The sequence below is a fragment of the Pelecanus crispus genome, chromosome 2, assembly GCF_030463565.1.
Source record: "Pelecanus crispus isolate bPelCri1 chromosome 2, bPelCri1.pri, whole genome shotgun sequence".
Taxonomy (NCBI): domain Eukaryota; kingdom Metazoa; phylum Chordata; class Aves; order Pelecaniformes; family Pelecanidae; genus Pelecanus; species Pelecanus crispus.
Genome location: NC_134644.1, coordinates 26,946,149 through 26,962,984, shown reverse-complemented (window position 1 = coordinate 26,962,984; position 16,836 = coordinate 26,946,149). Strand labels below are relative to the sequence as shown.

Here is a 16,836-nt window from a genome sequence, read left to right as displayed (position 1 = left end):
AGAGAGAGAGGGCTGAAATATTACTCTCTTGAAGATATTCCAAAGAGAAGATAGTAAAATTTCTAAGGAGAAGAGCTTAAACAGAACAAATAGTGAATTTCACTGTTTAACCATTTTTCCAGTTCTCAAATCGTAACAGATCTGTTTCTAAGCATTTTCATTATTTAATACGAGGTTCCTAAATTGCAGGTCTTGATTTCACACAGTTGACTTCCCTTTCCTGCATACCATACCAGTGTATGTGACTCACTTGCGTGGTTAATTTGTCATGCGCTGAATAGCTCTTCCTGCCCAATCCAGAAAAATCAGTCCTTAAAGTTTACTTTTTCTTCTTCTGCCAAAGCTACTCCTTTAGTCCTACTATTCTGCTTTATTAAATGAAGACAGTTTTGATACATACAACTTATTTTATAATTAAAAAAACATAGCTGTGATGTTTTTAAGGATTTTTATTCATTTATGACACTTAAGGGGAAAAAATCAAAATTAACTGGGCTAGGATTAAATGCATAGCTGCTAGCGGCAGCCTCCAGCAGGGATCTTTCCATCCCTAGGGGCCGAGATTACCTGTGCAGAAAAGAATTCATCAAGAAGAGAAAATGCCGTGCTAATATTAGAAGAAATTCCTTATTACACATCACTTAAAGAGAAAGTTTGGTTTTGCTTCTTTTGTGCAGTTCTCCTTAAATCATTCAAAAGTTTCTTTCTTGGGTTCTGGGGGGGGGTTTATGCTAAATAGTGTTTATTTTGTGTTTTCACAGCTGGAGAACCCCCTACAGTTAGGCATAGCTCTTCTTGTAGGAGGATTGTTTCTTTCTACAGTAGTGACTCATTCTGCAGACTAATTTGAACAGAAAGTAGTTTCAGGATTTTCATGCAATCTGGAATGATGCATTCTTTCAGATAATGAGGCTGTGGTCTACCTTTGCTTTACATGGGCATTCTGATTTGCATCAGGTAAAAATCCACCGCATTGAGGATAGATCCCTCGGAGGTAGCCCGAAACAATTTCTTGCTTTTCCAGGACACCATCAGCGTGTGGGATATCCTCACAGTTTTCAGGCTAAACACTGCAATGGTTTGAGCAGACTTGTCTCCCACTGTGATCAATGGGAGTGGAAAGTACTCAGCGTTTCTCAAGACCAGGCCTGAACCTTTGGCAGGAGGTGAAACTCATCCAAGATACTCCCAAACTTAGTCACCAAAATGGTAGTACTACCAGACCAGAGTGAGGGCATCTACTCAGACATTCATTATTAAGGGTTTTGAGTACTACGTGAGTGTGTAACTAAAAATGTCTCTCCTTTCCTCTCTTGGTCTTGTCCACCCTACCTGTCTGACGGGCCGCCTCCTTGTTTCTTTCTGTTAGCTTTGCCTGTGCGTGTGCTTATTCTGCCCTGTTCATGCTCTCTCATGCAAATATTAAAAAACCTGGGACTAACCAAACACATTTGAATGGCAGGTTAAACTTCATTGTTATTTCAAATATTTAACTCTCCCATCTTCTTACGGTGCTATTTGTACTATATTTAATACGGGACCAGTTCTTCAAACAGCTAATCACATGGCTTTAGCCACCGTGGCCAACAGAGTTGCCCTATACCCCCACTGTACCTGTGGTGATAAAAGTCAAACTCAATTTTTCATACAGATTTAACTTATCATTTCCCAAGAGCTGTGAGATCTTCAGATGTAGTAAAATTAAATTGTCCTGAGATTTTAATTGCTTTGCCCTTCTAGCCCTGCTGTTGTTTTGAGGACATACTAAGTTTTGGTGTTATTTTAGGTGAGCCAAATCACAATCTAAAATCCACGTAGGTAGATGTGGAGTAATTCCACTAAGTTCGCAGAGGTAACCTATGATTTACATCAAAGTGTTTGGCCCGTAGCCTCACCCAGTCTTACGGCCAACCTCAGTGAGAAGAAAGGTCAATGCTGCTCCCTAGTGGCATTGGGCTTAGTGCAGACCCAAGTATTCAGCGACGTTTTTTCATGTTCCTTCTTGTCTTATCCTGTCAGTGTCTCCATTAAAAAGCTCGATTTTACAGGCTGTAAAAATTGATTTTCCCTGAAGCCTGACAAGTAATGTATGGTCTTATCCAGAATTTCCATCAAAAACTGGCGTTTCAACCCCACAAATATTAACATCAGACTAAAACACGAAATGTACGAGACGTGATCCATCATTGGAGCTTTACATACTATTTCCTTTATTTGGGTTTTAAACCTTAGCATGATTATTTAGTAAGTATAAATATCTTCTAGAATTTAAAGAGTAAAGAATAAATTATTAAAATAAAGTATTCTATTAAAGGGTAAAGAAAAACTAAAATACAATTGAAAGTAAAAACATAGACACTCAAGTCCTATGCCACTTCTGAATTGCGACTTTAAAACCTGTATTGTGAAGCAAATAAATCGTTTAAATTTGGGCAACAATTACTGCACATAGCTTTGAAGCATTATGAAACATCCCTTTTATTGCCTTACCCTCATCTTGACCCACACTCTTCTCTCAGTCCCTATTCTTGTGAATAAAGATCCTTGCATGCAATTCCCCTTTGAAACTTACTGCTTTTAATCATCCTGGAGTGACATATCTTGCACCATCCAGTCAAGAGCTGAGCAACTTTCTTCCAAAGCACTCAGCCCTTTTTCAATAGAAAGAAAATTGAGACCTAGGCCAGAAAATTGTGCTGGCCACAAAATGATTTCTACCAAGCACACTGAGGACCTACACTCATCAACCTCTATTTACAGACATCAGTGCACTACTGTACAATTAATCTCATTTAAACAAAAAGACTTATAAAGTAAACTGCCACTCAGTATAATCAATATAAAGCGTAGACTGCATAAATATTCAGACCTAACGTTATGTTTTTCTTTTCACAGTGTAATTGGACTCCCAGAAGAAGAGGACTGGCCTAAGGAAGTTGCCCTTCCAAGAAATGCTTTCACTTCCAGACCCGCACAGCCTATTGAAGAATTTGTACCAGATATTGATGAACTGGGCAAAGATTTGCTTCTTGTGAGTTTCTGTTTGTTGTTCTCCAAGCTGCATGACTGATAGTTCCCACTGTGCATGCAACATGCCAAGAAACATTTGTATTTCCATTTAGTGGAGTTATTAAAGGAAAGCTCAACAGTAGGTAGACAAATTCATGTAAATCTGTGAAACATGAGCAAAAAGACACCACCTTTGGCTCAGGAGGTGTCAGAGCTGAGAATAGTTAGAGACTAGGAAACTCTGTCAGGGAAGTACCTGTTTGACCTGTCTTTAGACCTTATGCTTAGATCCTCATTGCTGACTACTGTTGTGCCACTGATTCAGCCATTCTTACAGTATAAGCCTGACATGAGTACAAAAACTGATCTACCATTTTTCATGGTATAGTGGACCCAGTATAAAGCAGAAAAATAGGCTATAGAGGCAGATTACATGTGCCTGCCTTCTACTGAATGCAGAAAACTTGAGATTTGGAATTCACCAATTGTTGCCTCTTACAAATGGCAGGATGGAACAGAAGCGAACAAATTGTGCTGGTACAACTGGTAACACTGAATTCAATTAATTTCCATCATTTTTATAGTTATGTTATAAACCCCAGCCCTGAAGTTCAGTCTTGGAATGGAATATAGGGAATGGCCCTGCCTCAGATTGCCTTTTGCTGTGCTTGTTGAAATCTAGCTAAATTTGTTCTCTGGAAGCCTTTAGAAGATCTTGGTTTACATGGGCTCAGTAAAGTGGGCTCAGTGCAACTCTTGAAAGACTTGCTGCATCCCTTCAGGAACTGCTATCTCTGGCCAACATTATCTCTACAGAACAGCACATCGTCCTCCATTGTCCTTATGACTGCAGCTCCCAGCTGCAGTAAGCTGGACTACATGTGGACACTTGAAATGATGAGGGAAATGCGTCTGTTGTGCTTGCAGGCAGCCTGGAAATGGAAGCTAGATGTGGGACAAGAATTATATTCTGGGAACTACAAGGAATAAAATTAGCAGAGAGCTCAGTGAGTGTGAGGCATGATGGGAGGGAGGAAGAATACAAATATCTATGCCTAGAAGGTGAGGTGGGAATGGAAGCCGTTCCTGTTAGGCAAAGAGATGAGAACTGGGAGCCACAGATGAAAGGGGAGAGTAGGACTGGAAGTCACTGAATTAAATTTCAGAAAGTTAAACGATAGAAATTCTGATACAAGAAAAGAAAGTAGGAGTAGGAGGTGGGTAGACAAGTGTAGTAGGAAGAATACTATTTGGAGGTGCATGAAGGAAAAGAGAAGAACAAGGTATAAAACACAAGGCTGTGGGAGAGATTTCAGTGCTGGCTGGGCAAAGGCTGGGATAAGGATCTGGAAAGAAGGCAAGCAAAGTACAACTAGGAAGAAGAGGGAGAAACTGAACACAAAACATTAGCATATGAAGGCTATAAAGTCAAAGACCCAACACCTATAGAAATGCTGAGCCTAGGAATGAACATATACCTTATGACGCCATCCATGTTTGCATAACCACAAAAGAACAGTGCACTGAACACTGAGGGGATTCAAAAGTTCTTCATGAATAGTTGCTCCCTGCAGTCTGTGAGACACATGTGAATGTGAATTCAAGAAAACCTGAATTCTGGGATTTCCTAAACTATGAATACTTGATTTTTCTAATTTGTTATTTTCTGTTAGCTTTGGGTATGCCATATTCATATACTATGACCCCACTGCTTCTTTTAATATGGATGATCATCTTATCGTGCAGCACCTACTGAGACCTTGTTGTGTCTCATACTGATCATAAATTGAAGGTGGCATGCATTAATGTATATATGCAATGTTAGCACTGTTAACTGTACATTTTAGTTAAAACCAACTTCTTTTCATACTTACAGAAATGTTTAGCCTTCAATCCAGCCAAGAGAATATCTGCCTATGTTGCCCTCTCTCACCCATATTTCCATGATGTGGAGAAATGCAAGGAGAATCTGGACTCTCACATGTCATCCAGCCAAAACTCCAGTGAGGTGAATGCATCATAATGCTGACTGAAGATGAACCATAAATGAACAAGACGTGTAGCTGACAAGGCCACTGTCCCATACAAACCACATAGCTGTTCTAGCGAAGATCATTATTTGGAGGTTTTATGCACTTATCTTTTATTTTGGGATTGTGAAGCGCTTATCCAAGGAAATCAATCTAGTTTACTTTCATCAGATCAACGCAAGGGCCAGGGCTTTGACCTGCTCCCATTGCAGCTTTATGTTTGTTTTGGTTTTGTTTTGTTTATCTACCTGGGAAAACTCCAGACGAAGAGAAGCTGCTGACCGGTTCTGCTGCCATTTTAGCCTTTTAATATTGAATGCTGCCAGTGTGGAGTAGGATGATCGAGTCACTGCCAAAACATGATGCAGTCTCTCTCTCTAGCTGCTGAAGCATGATTTGGTACTTTTTTTATTATTATTATGTGATCTCTTACAGTGATATTTAAAGAATGGCATTGAAATATCAGATCTCTGCAACCTGCAGTTAACTGATACATGCATTAATACATCCAGCTACTGTTCATTCATAGCATAATATGCAGGTGCTTCCCCACTTGAAAACCTGGATGGATTATGTTATCATTTAATTGCTCTATAAAAATAACAGTGATGATGGTGATCATAATAAATGTCTCAACTTTTAGGTTTTTTCATACACAAACGAGTTATTATCTAGCTACGTTTGTGTGCATGTTGCAAAAAACAAGTGTTTTAAAAATATTCTAGGTCCTGTTCTGAAAGACTCTTTCAGTTTCCAAATGGTCAGTTTGTGTTGAAATCCAGGCACATTCTAGCCCATCATCTAACCCATCATTCCCCCCTGGAAACAGCTGCAAGCACATTTTCTTTATCTCATTCAAAATTTTTTGATACACAGCTCAAAGACATGAGCAGAGCCAATGAAAATCAATACAGATTTTCACCTTCAACCTCTTCTGATTATTGGCCAAAAAGGAAAATAGAAAAAATATTTCCAGGTGAGAATCAGAGAATACTATACCTGTAATAAGCTCAGATACGTATTTGTGCTGAATTGTATGCTGTATACTGCGCTGCCTTATCTGCAACACCCCCCCATGCATCACAAGTGCATGAACATTACTGTCTCAAAATCCCTCAGATGTCATTTATTAAGCAGACTTGTTTTCTATGCAGAAATGCATGAGCTTCTCTCCTAAACCACCATGTGGGTATACTGGCACATGCTTCTCCACTAGGGTTAATGTGCCATTATTGAATGTCAAAATAACTAAGCAATTCACATGCCTTTATAGCACAGTTATTTTAAATATTACATTAAATTTTTATATTTAGTATTTTTACCTTAACTAAAATATATTTTCAGTATTTTAAGAAGAAGCTTTTATTTTTTTAATACTGTACTGGGAAAAAAAGAAATATTTTAAATCCATAAAAGCTGTTCCCTAGCATGACTTTCATGCATTTACCTGGATATGACTTGGGGGAAAATATTGGTGTGACGAGTTAGCCCTTACCATAAAACCATAAATATATGCTATTGCAGTATAACTGATGAGAAGTGAGGCAGCTAGCTTTGCTTACTCCTGTGATAGTCCCTTAGGCTTCTCTCTTCCTCATCTCTATTTCGTCTTGTCTAGCTAGTGAGCCAGCATTATACCCTCATTCACAGCATGCTTGGCAGAAGCAGGTCCTTAGCAGTGAGCAATATAATTTTTCCAGCCGTGGCACGGGAACTTGTAGCTGTCTCCCTGGCAGGTTTCTCAGCCCTGTGACAGACTGGCTGTTGTGGTGATCCTCACTGTTAACTCTGTTTCAGGTATCTGCACTGTCTGGGACATGGTCCATTGCTACCACAGTGAGTGGATCTTACCTGTCTCTTGGATAAAGCTTTGCATTACTGTTAGACACATAAGTACGCAATGTATGGTTAAATTAGGTCTGGTTTAAGTAAACCAGATTTTAAAAGGACCACTTGCATGTAAGCATGCAGTGGCCTGTGCTTTTCTTCATGCCCGGAATGATGCCTATGCAAAACCTACCAGCATGAACAGGCAAGTTGCAAATTAGGCCTGGCAAGAGCATGCACAAGGCATCTGCACACAGAGATAACCACAGATGCATAACACAAGAATTTTGGAAGCTCTACGAGCGGCAAGCTGAAGGCCAGGGAGCGTCACGGCAGCTAACCGTCTAATCTTGGCCTTGCCTGTGTCATTCCCTCTGTTCCTACATCCAAGGGGAACTGCGAACCCACTGCACTGGTGCTGTCCCAGCCCTGTTCCTCCACAGGGCGATGGACCTGAGCATGAATAGGTTTTAATAGTCACAGAAAAGGATAGGCCAAAGGGACATCTTTGCTAACCATTTTTAAACACTAATTAGAACAACAAACAGAGCCAAAATTCAGGAGAATCTTGTGACAGCAACAAATAGAAAAGTTTTCTACACAGTTTAGCACTTTTAAAAACATTCCAGCACCGAGCTATCATACCTACTTTACCAGGGCATTCAGCTGGTGTGGCTTTCCAGCAGCTGCCAGGGAATTCTCCCAGAGCTCTCCAAGAACTAGCATAGATGAAAATGTAGGAGAGGAGAGGGTATTTTCAAATTAGGCTCAAAACTCTCAGATAGAGATGTGCATCTGTTCCATGTTAGAAGAGCCTGCTGTATTAAGCTTGGCAAAGCAAAGGCTAGAAGAGAATATGATTGCTGAATGTAGGTACATTATTAGGGTAAAACAGTGAACAGAGAACACTTTAAACCAGAGGCTAGTGTTGGCCCAAAAGCTAGTGAGAATATGGAAATCAACAGTAACTTCCCAGTCAGTAGTATCAGAAGAAGAGCTCAGAGAGCAGCAGAGAAAAGCAAGTGCTGGCTTATGGAATCAGAAGCAGAGCTTCTGCAACATGGTGCTGTATGTTGTCTAATATAGGATCAGGTTATAAATGGGGGTATTCAGGACAACAGCTTGAGAAGGGCTGCATTAATGGTCACGTTCTGGAACATCCTTCCAGTGGGAATGGCAGGAAGAAAAAAAGAAATCTAAGTTCTGTCTTGGCAGGGTTAGGGAAAAGATTTATCTAATGGGGTCCTTATGGTAGCAAGGGCCTAGATTCAAAGGACCAATGACTTTTCAAATGACCTCCTTTTCAAAATCTCTTTAGGAAGAAATTCCATTTGACACACCATCGGCTTACTCTTTGGCAGTCTTCCCTGCCAAATGGTGGGGCTGGACTTACGCTAGTAAACTGAGAAAGCCTGTTCTCTGGCTGGGCAAAGTGCTGGCACTGGCTAAAATCATGCCAGGAATCATGCTCATGCAACAATCATGCTCATACATACAGACAGCTGTGGGACCGTGCTCGAGCCCATGCCCTTGCTCTTTTTATTTTACTGGTATAGCTCTTATATTTTAGTACCTTTACTCACTACTGCCATATGTGTAGGACTATGTGTAGGATGTAGGAATTGTGTATGAGAAAGAAAATGCTCCTTGACACACATGTTCCAGACTGTGATGAAAACTCTTCGTACACCCTTTAAATAAGACTTCAGAGTGCAATTCTGCTTAGCAATAACTATGCCTGTGTGTCTTCTGCAGGAGCCGTTCAACAGCAGCTAAAAACCACTGAATAACAAAAAATGTATTAAAAATAAGTATAGATGTTTAGCTCCTAGAGCACCCACAACCAGGCACTGTGCTCTTCTCAGCAGAGAACTGGGTGTTCTGAGTAACAGAAGGAGCAATTTCTATCTCACACCAACCTTTTTTTTATCACTACTACATAATTCTGCAGGAAAACCAGACCCAATAGCCAAGGAAAAAAACCACCAAAGCCAGCTAGTGAAGTGCTAATTGCTGAACCATAGCAATACATCTGGTGCAGCCCTTTTCTCTCTTCACGCTGTCCCCACGCTCACTCTAGCTCTCCAGTTATTCTCCCCAGTTCTTCTCCTTCAGCTCCCTTATGGAAACAGGTTTCCGTGGTGCTCACAGGTGCTATTTCCAACAAGATTCTTCCAAGTTTTCAATACCTGCACTGTCAGTGTCCCATACGTCCTTATTACCAAGTGTTGCTGCTTTTTGTCCAGCAGCCCGAAACCGATGATTAAAATAGAATCTCTTTGTGCACCTCCTTGCTTACCCTTAGTTTTGCATACACCTATGTTGCCTTCTGTGTACCAAGTAAAATTCTAAAAATAGGGTTTGTGCATATCTCTGTGTAGGCTGTGCCCACACTCCAGGGTTTTTTCAGCCTATTAGTCCACAATGGTAAATGTTAGAGTACCTTTCTCTGTTGTTTCTGTCATAAAACACACCAAAAAATGAGGACGTCATGTTTGCAAAACGTTGAAATTTGGTGCTATGTGTACAGAGCCTTTTACATGAAAGGAATCAGTAAGTTGTATCATTTGAGCATCTTCTGCATGGGGGATGGTATCCAGCATCGTAACTCTTATGTGGTTTTTACTCTTGATGGTTGTTTTGGTGAATAAGAAGAAAATACTGTGCCGTGCTACTTTTCACAGGTTCACTCACTGTCTTTGAGAAGCATGTTTTATTACACATATAATTCTCTCTGCTGTTAGGTATTAGGCCAACTTTAATATGGAAAATAAAGATAAAACATGCTGGTTTGGTCTTTTAGCCAACAAACTTGGAGCACTTATCTGACTCACAACTGAAAACACATCAGTTGTCAAATATGTATATTAATCATAAACCACACAGTTTGGTTTAAAATTATGTTCCATGTATAAGAGCTGAATAATGAGGAAGTTTATTCTAAGAACTCAGTCTTACAGAACCACTTTGCTAGTATTTTTCGTATACAGTAGCTTCAGGAATAGATTGATTTTTATATACAATGTGAATTAGAAGATTCTAGGCTATAAGAGTGATTTTGTTGTGTTATGCTTGAAGCTTGAATTGATCACAAGCTTAGGAACCTAACATATTTATTTTATTGCTACAAAACTGCTTCTAAATATCAAGATCTTTTTTGATGTTAACAGGCTTTCACACTTCTCTTAATGTGTAAATGATTTTCTTGAAATTAGTATATTAGAAAAACATTTTTCCAAACTTCAGTTGTGCGGGAAAATTTAAGAAATATATTTTTACTTTCAGAGAGAATGATAACATGTTGTATACTGAAATCTTCAGTAACTGACTGTTAATAAGCTATCACTTTTACTTCTTTTTGATTACTAAGCATTGGGGTATAGAAATTACTTTCCAAGAAAAAATGCAGAAACAATCTCCAGACAAGTAAATGGGATTTTATATGCTTAAACTTCCAAGTTTCATTTTCATATCCAGTTTTTTTGTGCAAGTACAGTTCAGGTGTGCAAAAACATGACTACAATTTTAACAGTCTACCAGGCTGTACAACTCAAAATATGAGTTTTATTTGTGAGCTATTTATTTTATTAGATCTCTTTGTTTTGAAAATTGTTAGATAATGGCTGTAATATAATTCTAGTTTCTGGACCAGACTCTGTAACCATCAAATCCCAGTAATTTATGTAAAACAGTAAGAAGCTTTCTTACCAATTTAAATGAACTAGGCCATTAAAAGAAGAAAGATGTGGACATATGAACTGACAAATACACTTTTGCCAAGCATTATTTCTTCCCTTTAGTTTGAAGCTCAGGAAGTATTGCATACTGATATGCAATATGTACACAAAATTAGAACCATAAAAAACACTTAGGAGTAGCATGCACAGATAATATAAAAAAGGGCTCATTAGGTTCTTGCAGAAACCAGCTAAAAATCATTCTTCTAGCTGAAACACTCAAAATTTTGAAACTGATATATTTTTCCATTAAAAAATATTCCTGGAAATTATGTATATGTTTTTAATTCAGACAGTGATAGGCACCCAAACAGAACTGAATCAAATAGGAACTTGTTCTCAAAATTGATTCTGCAAGGCCAAGTAGACACCATCAGTTCTTTATGTGTTCAGCAGAAGCTGAAATTAGCCAGCACCATGCTTAGATGAGCCTTTTGCTTTCCGGGCAGAAAAGCCCAAGGTTGCTGTGAGTAAAGTTACTGGAAAATTTGCTTTGACTTAAATAAAGTCCTTTGAGAGCTTCTGCAATATTCAAATTTCCAGCCTTCATTGAAAGAGTGTACAAAACAGATAAGATAATCCAAAACTCCCTAACCATATGGCATTTTTTCCTTCAGATTAAATGTTTTATCTGTATTAGAATGTATTGGTGGGCTTCACCTAGCCCAATGTCAATGAGACTTTTGCATGGCTAGAGGAAGTAAGAAGAGATTCTGCTATGGATATTTTGATACTGGGTGATTGTGGTAGATTTGATTTTTTTGTTTTCAAAAAAGATCAAACAAAAGATATTGCCTTCTTTTAAGAAAAAATAACTGACACTTAGTAAAGATTAAAAAGGAGATTTTAAGGAACTATTGGGAAAATATTGCTGGGATAAGAGAAAATGAGCGTATTTATAACATGAAAAAATGTAAATACAAGCAATGTGTATTAAATATGCATTGAAACTGATACTTTTTCACTGACCTTGCAAAGTTGATAGGGTTTTATGGAAGAAAAGAATCCAAGTATGAACTTATTCTAACTACCATTTTAATGTTCATTTGCACTAAAGCAACCTATACTATTTGACTGAAAGGAGAAGGGAAAACAGGTAACGTTTAACTTGTGATTTACTTTGGTGATGTCTACATGGATATGCTGTAAAGCTCTCAAGCTCATTGTCCAGTTTTGAGCGAGCTAAATTTGCTTCCACACTATTTAGCTTTCTGCACCTTAAACCTATCCACATGCAAGAAAAAGACACATTTTTCTAGTGTTTACATGCATACTTGCTCCCATTGACATGCTCATGTTAAACCCAGCCAAAGAGCACTGTCTCTGCCGCTGAATGGAAAATGAATTTTCACAGACTGCTGGCTTCCTTCATGCAATTACTCCTAAAGAATTCGTAATTAACGTTCTACAATATACAGCCTTTCCTCTTATTCCATTATTTATACATATGTCATGTTATGCAAATCCTCATCCTTTTTTTAAAAAAAAAAACAGTTCTTGAATGTTAGGATCAATTTTGAGTAGCTAGATGAGGGAGGAAAATTGGGAAGTGCTGCAAAGATAGGAAAAATGGGCAGAGATTAGGAGAGTTCAGGACAATTTCGGCAAGTGAATTTGAATATGTGGAAAAGTTATGTACAAGTGTAGGGGGAAGACTTTTGTTCCATGTGTTTTGTTTTCTCCTGTCATTCACTTTCATAAGCTTAAGACGATAAAGCGAGACTCTTGCATGGGATTTTAGTTCCAGATACTTATTATGCCAACTCAAGTCATGAGTTCCAGTGCAGTTTTTCAACATAGCAACAGCTCTATTTTTTAAACCAGATTTTGCAGAAGCTAGAGGTTTTTCTGTGTAGATATGAAAAAAAAAGTCTTATGAAACAGCTTGAGTGCAGATTAAGCTGGCCACACAGACACTGCCTGTAGTTCAGCTGCAGACGTAGAGAACGTACAGCTCTAATGCAGGAGAGTCACTAACAGTGTCCACTAGCGCGCAGTATCATTTTGCATTGTGAGCTGACTCCTGCCGCAAATTGAAAATCCTTTGGCAATCCAAAATGGCATGATTTTGAGCACTTGGATTTTGATAAGATTATCCGCATGCAAGTTTTGCTGGATCAGTCCAAGTGGTTCACCGTCTTACCGGAGCAAGTCTGAAAGCCTAGCAAGTCTGTCCGACACTCAGTGTAATACCGCAGAACCAGGTGCCATGGAAAAAAAAGTCCTTTTGTAGGTTATACAGCAGGAATGGAGCTTTCTGAGCTCCTGTGCCAACCTGAGAGCTACCATTAACTATTGTTATGCCACCTCCAAAAATAAAGAATACAAGGCCCGTGTAGCATTTTGCTGTGTTCAGTCCATGTGTGTGGATGGCTGGGTAAGTGTTGGCACAGAGCGGCTAATTTTGGTCTTTCCATTAAGCATGAGCAAATAAGCTTGGCACAGAGACAAATTTCACAGTTCCAGGGACGGGAAACTGCTAATTCTACACAGTAGTCCTCTGGCATTTGTTAAATACATATAGTGATAGATCACTTGGCCACTCACCATCCTTTCCTTATCCCAGATCATCCTACTGTGACACTGTGAAAGAAGCCCTGGAGAGTCTACTCCTCAACAGTCTTTCAACACCCTGCTTCCTCTCACTGCAGTGACACTTAATTACCTATCACTGGTATCTGATCCTGCTGATACTTCCACGGCCACTTAAGAAGCTGTGAGCTAAATTACTACCTTGTGATTCTGCAGCCCCCAAGTCTGCAGGCAGCCAATGATTTGTACTATAGTGTTTCCTTGCTTCTCATTAGGAACTGGTAAATACTACAGTAGACTATGGCAAAGTGTGTGCTACTTTTACAGTCTTTGGTTCAAGCAAAGAGATGAGCTAGAGTAGATTAGATTGAACAGACTGTGTTTGATCAGCCAAAACAATTTTTGATTCGGAAGATTATTTACTAAGTATAGAGGATCCCTGGACAACTCTGTGATGTACATGCTTACAAGAGCAGCCAATGATTCTTCTGTTATACAGAAGTTTTTAATGGATACAAACAAGACTAGCAATGCCAGCCTCCTATTGCCTAACCCCCTTCCCTTCCCCTTCGTCACCGTTCCCAGGGAGAGGTTTCCTCCCAGCATGAGGCAGAGCAACTATCAAACAGTTCTTCCTTATATGAAGGTCCCCAACTCTCAAGATGACTTGGGTGCATGTAGGCAATCAAGCTCATTCCTTTGCTTTTTGCTATGGCAGTCTTGAGTTCAGAGCCCTGCCACAAGTGCTAGGCACAGACAGACCTTAGTCCCCAATATATTCTCCTGAGGAAAAGTCTTTCCAGGATCTAGAGAGGACAGTATGCTTACTGTTTCTATGACAGTGGAGTTTTTTGCATTTTAAACAGCAGCGTTGTAAGAACTCTTCTAAGAAACCTCCCTCGCTACACAAAAAGGATGTCTCTGAATTCTGCACATACTGTGGGAAAAGACAAAGTGTTTTATTCCAGGTGGATGATGATGTATCTCAAACAATCATCTTTCACTGGTGATAGGGAAAAAAAAAAAAAACAAAAAAAACCTGGGTTCAATATATAGCCTGGATCTGCAGAGTTCTAGTTAAATAAGAAGTGCTTCTCAATCTTTTTCCAGCGAGACCCAAAATCCATCACAATTTCTTGCAGAGACTTTATCTTGGAGTCATTTGTAACAAAGGTGGCTGTAACCATGGGTTGCAACACCATGGGTTGCAACTACAACAAAAAGTACATCAGAAATTGGATGCTGGCAAGAAGTTTGGGGATGTGAGGCTGTACAAGGTGGCTTATATAAGCTCAGTGGGGATGTGCTCGTCTGAAAGTATTGATTGCCATGCACATTTTGAACTGAAGTTACCTATCATAACATGATAGAAGGACTGCAGTGTCATGAGATTAGAGGCCGAAGGGACTACAGAGATTGATCCATCCTTTCCTTTTTCTCCCTAGATCTCTAGCAACCCAGTGGTTTTCCAGCTTTGTTTTGCTTTGCTTTATTTCACTTCCACCACCACCATTCTCCTTCCTATCGTGCAGAGTATGTCACATAGAAAAGCATTACTGTAGTTTACCACCTTAAAACCAGAGCAGGCCAGCACTGTCTAACAACTTTGATCGCTCTCTGGTGGTCAATATTAAGTAAGTAAATCATTTGCCGCTGTTTAGATTCCAACAAATAGAATTCAATATCCATGACACCTTCCTTGCATTCAGCACTGTTAAATAACCTCGCTGTCATTCTCCGCAGTGTTCAAAATCTCTTTTCCTGGAGACTGAACTCCCTTCCTACAAAGAGTCACAGCAATGTGGGCAAAAGTTTACATTATGGTGGTGCTTTTCGGTAAGGCATGGAAGCTGGTTCCTATTGAAACAGGGCCTGAGTGAGTCTCGAGGACTCTTAGCCAGGCAGCTTTCACAGGCAAGGCAGTCACTTCTGTTAAAGTGAGAAACACAATTTAAAATACTTAAGATAGAGAAAATATAAAGATGCCATTTATTTTTCTGACAGTCTGTTTTCTACACAAAGCTGTATGATTTTGGCACTGAAACCAAGCCCACAGGCACCCATTTATTCTTTCAGTCTTCAGTTTCTTTGTAAATTCTTTTCAGGCGTTCAGTTTCATCTATTTATGGTCCATTTCATTCCAATTCATTTAAGTGGTCTGTATCTGCCATTGAATCTCGTACGGATTTTATTTTTAATGTAATATTTAGCTGCATTACTTTGAACAGCTTTAAAAGTATAATGTCTTTGAATGCTCTAGTTAAAGAAAAATTATACCCTCAAAATGATGTCTTAGCAGTTGAACTGTATACTTTGGAAATGATGGTTATATTATAACTCCCGAAAGCATCACAGGGTGTTTTCGTCTGTATGTCTGTCTTCTACTTTCTGTGTAACAGTGTGTATTTGTATTTCCTCACTAGCTTGATACTCTTCGGTCTGAAGGCCCAAGTATGCAAACACATGAATACTGTACCTCACCTGAGCAGTCCCACAGAGCTGAGAGGGGTTACTCATGTGAGTATAGTTGCTCACAAAAAGTATTTGCAGAAAAAGGCTTTCCTTTAGCAATTGACTGTAGTTGTGAGGACACATGGTTAATAACAGCACCAAGACACCAGTAAATGGGGTCAGTGTTTATTGAAGATGTGGACACATTTATCTGCAAGTTATTTGACATTAACCTAAATTATTGCTATTATAATTCAGTATATTATTTCTTATGAAAACACACTAGTCCTGTGAAAGGGTAGTTGCCAAAAAATGTGTCGAGTCTTGCTGCTTTATTGTTTCTTTGCGTTTAGAATACATTTTGGTTGTTGAAATGAAGCTAGTTTCATAGAGAGGCAGAAAGCTAGATCAGTCAAAAAAAATTATAAATAAGCTTCATACTGTACATTGAGTTTTGCAACTAGAGTAGTGTGTGTGTTCAGATGTAGTATTTTTTTATGCTTTAGGGTATTTGTGTTTGTTTTAATATGGAAAGGAATAAGCAGATTACTTTGAAATGCTATTGTAGAGCTAATTTTACACATAGTGGGGGGAATGTTGTCTGAAAAATTAAAATTAGAAAACAATACATAGGCTGCCTTTGGCTTTATTTTGTTTGTAGCAGGTCCGGCAGGTATCTGTTGATCCCAGATGCTTAAGCCAGGGGCCAAGTTTGTGTGGCATCTTGCAACTGAAGAAAGTTTTTTGCAGCGATAAAGTTGCCCATCTGGGCTTTAAGTAAGATTGTTGGCTAAACAAAAGCATAAAGGCAGCAAATTTAGGTGTTTTTTTTGTGCATGGACAGTTGCATGAAATAGGATTGGGGTTTCAAAGTATTTTAAATCATTTAGCATAATTTACTTGTGTTGTAACTCCACTGACTACAGTTAAATTAAACCCAGAATTTGACCTCGTAAGTCTACAAATTTCAGTGTCAGGCAGCTCAGGTCTATATAAAGATACTTAACGTTAGTAAATCAGCAAGAATACTATATAAATGGTAATGTGTGATAAAAAAATCTTTAGTAATGTTATTTCTCTCAAAATTTCTATTCATTACTTTTTTATACAAAAGTAAAGAAGTGCACTTCTTAGTGGCATTGGGATATGTGGAGAAAAGCATGATGCTGGTACAGAAATGTATCAGAAATAAGATTCAGTTCTTACTGCTCCAGACACTCCATGTGTGCCTACCTTACATGTTACAAAAC

General features: G+C 38.9%; 1 protein-coding gene across 2 annotated transcripts in view; it reads left to right on the top strand.

The window, feature by feature from the left end:
* Positions 1–15,759, top strand: part of CDK6 (cyclin dependent kinase 6) — a 136,275-nt gene extending 120,516 nt beyond the window's left edge. Inside the window, exons 6-8 of one of the 2 annotated variants that reach the window (XM_075706068.1) lie at positions 2,896–3,031; positions 4,886–5,017; positions 15,559–15,759. In XM_075706068.1, the coding sequence (XP_075562183.1) occupies positions 2,896–3,031; positions 4,886–5,017; positions 15,559–15,759 (469 nt within the window). Of the gene's footprint in view, positions 1–2,895; positions 3,032–4,885; positions 5,033–15,558 lie in introns of those variants that run through there. The other variant, XM_075706070.1, reaches the window with a different exon arrangement.
* Positions 15,760–16,836: the final 1,077 nt, after the last annotated feature.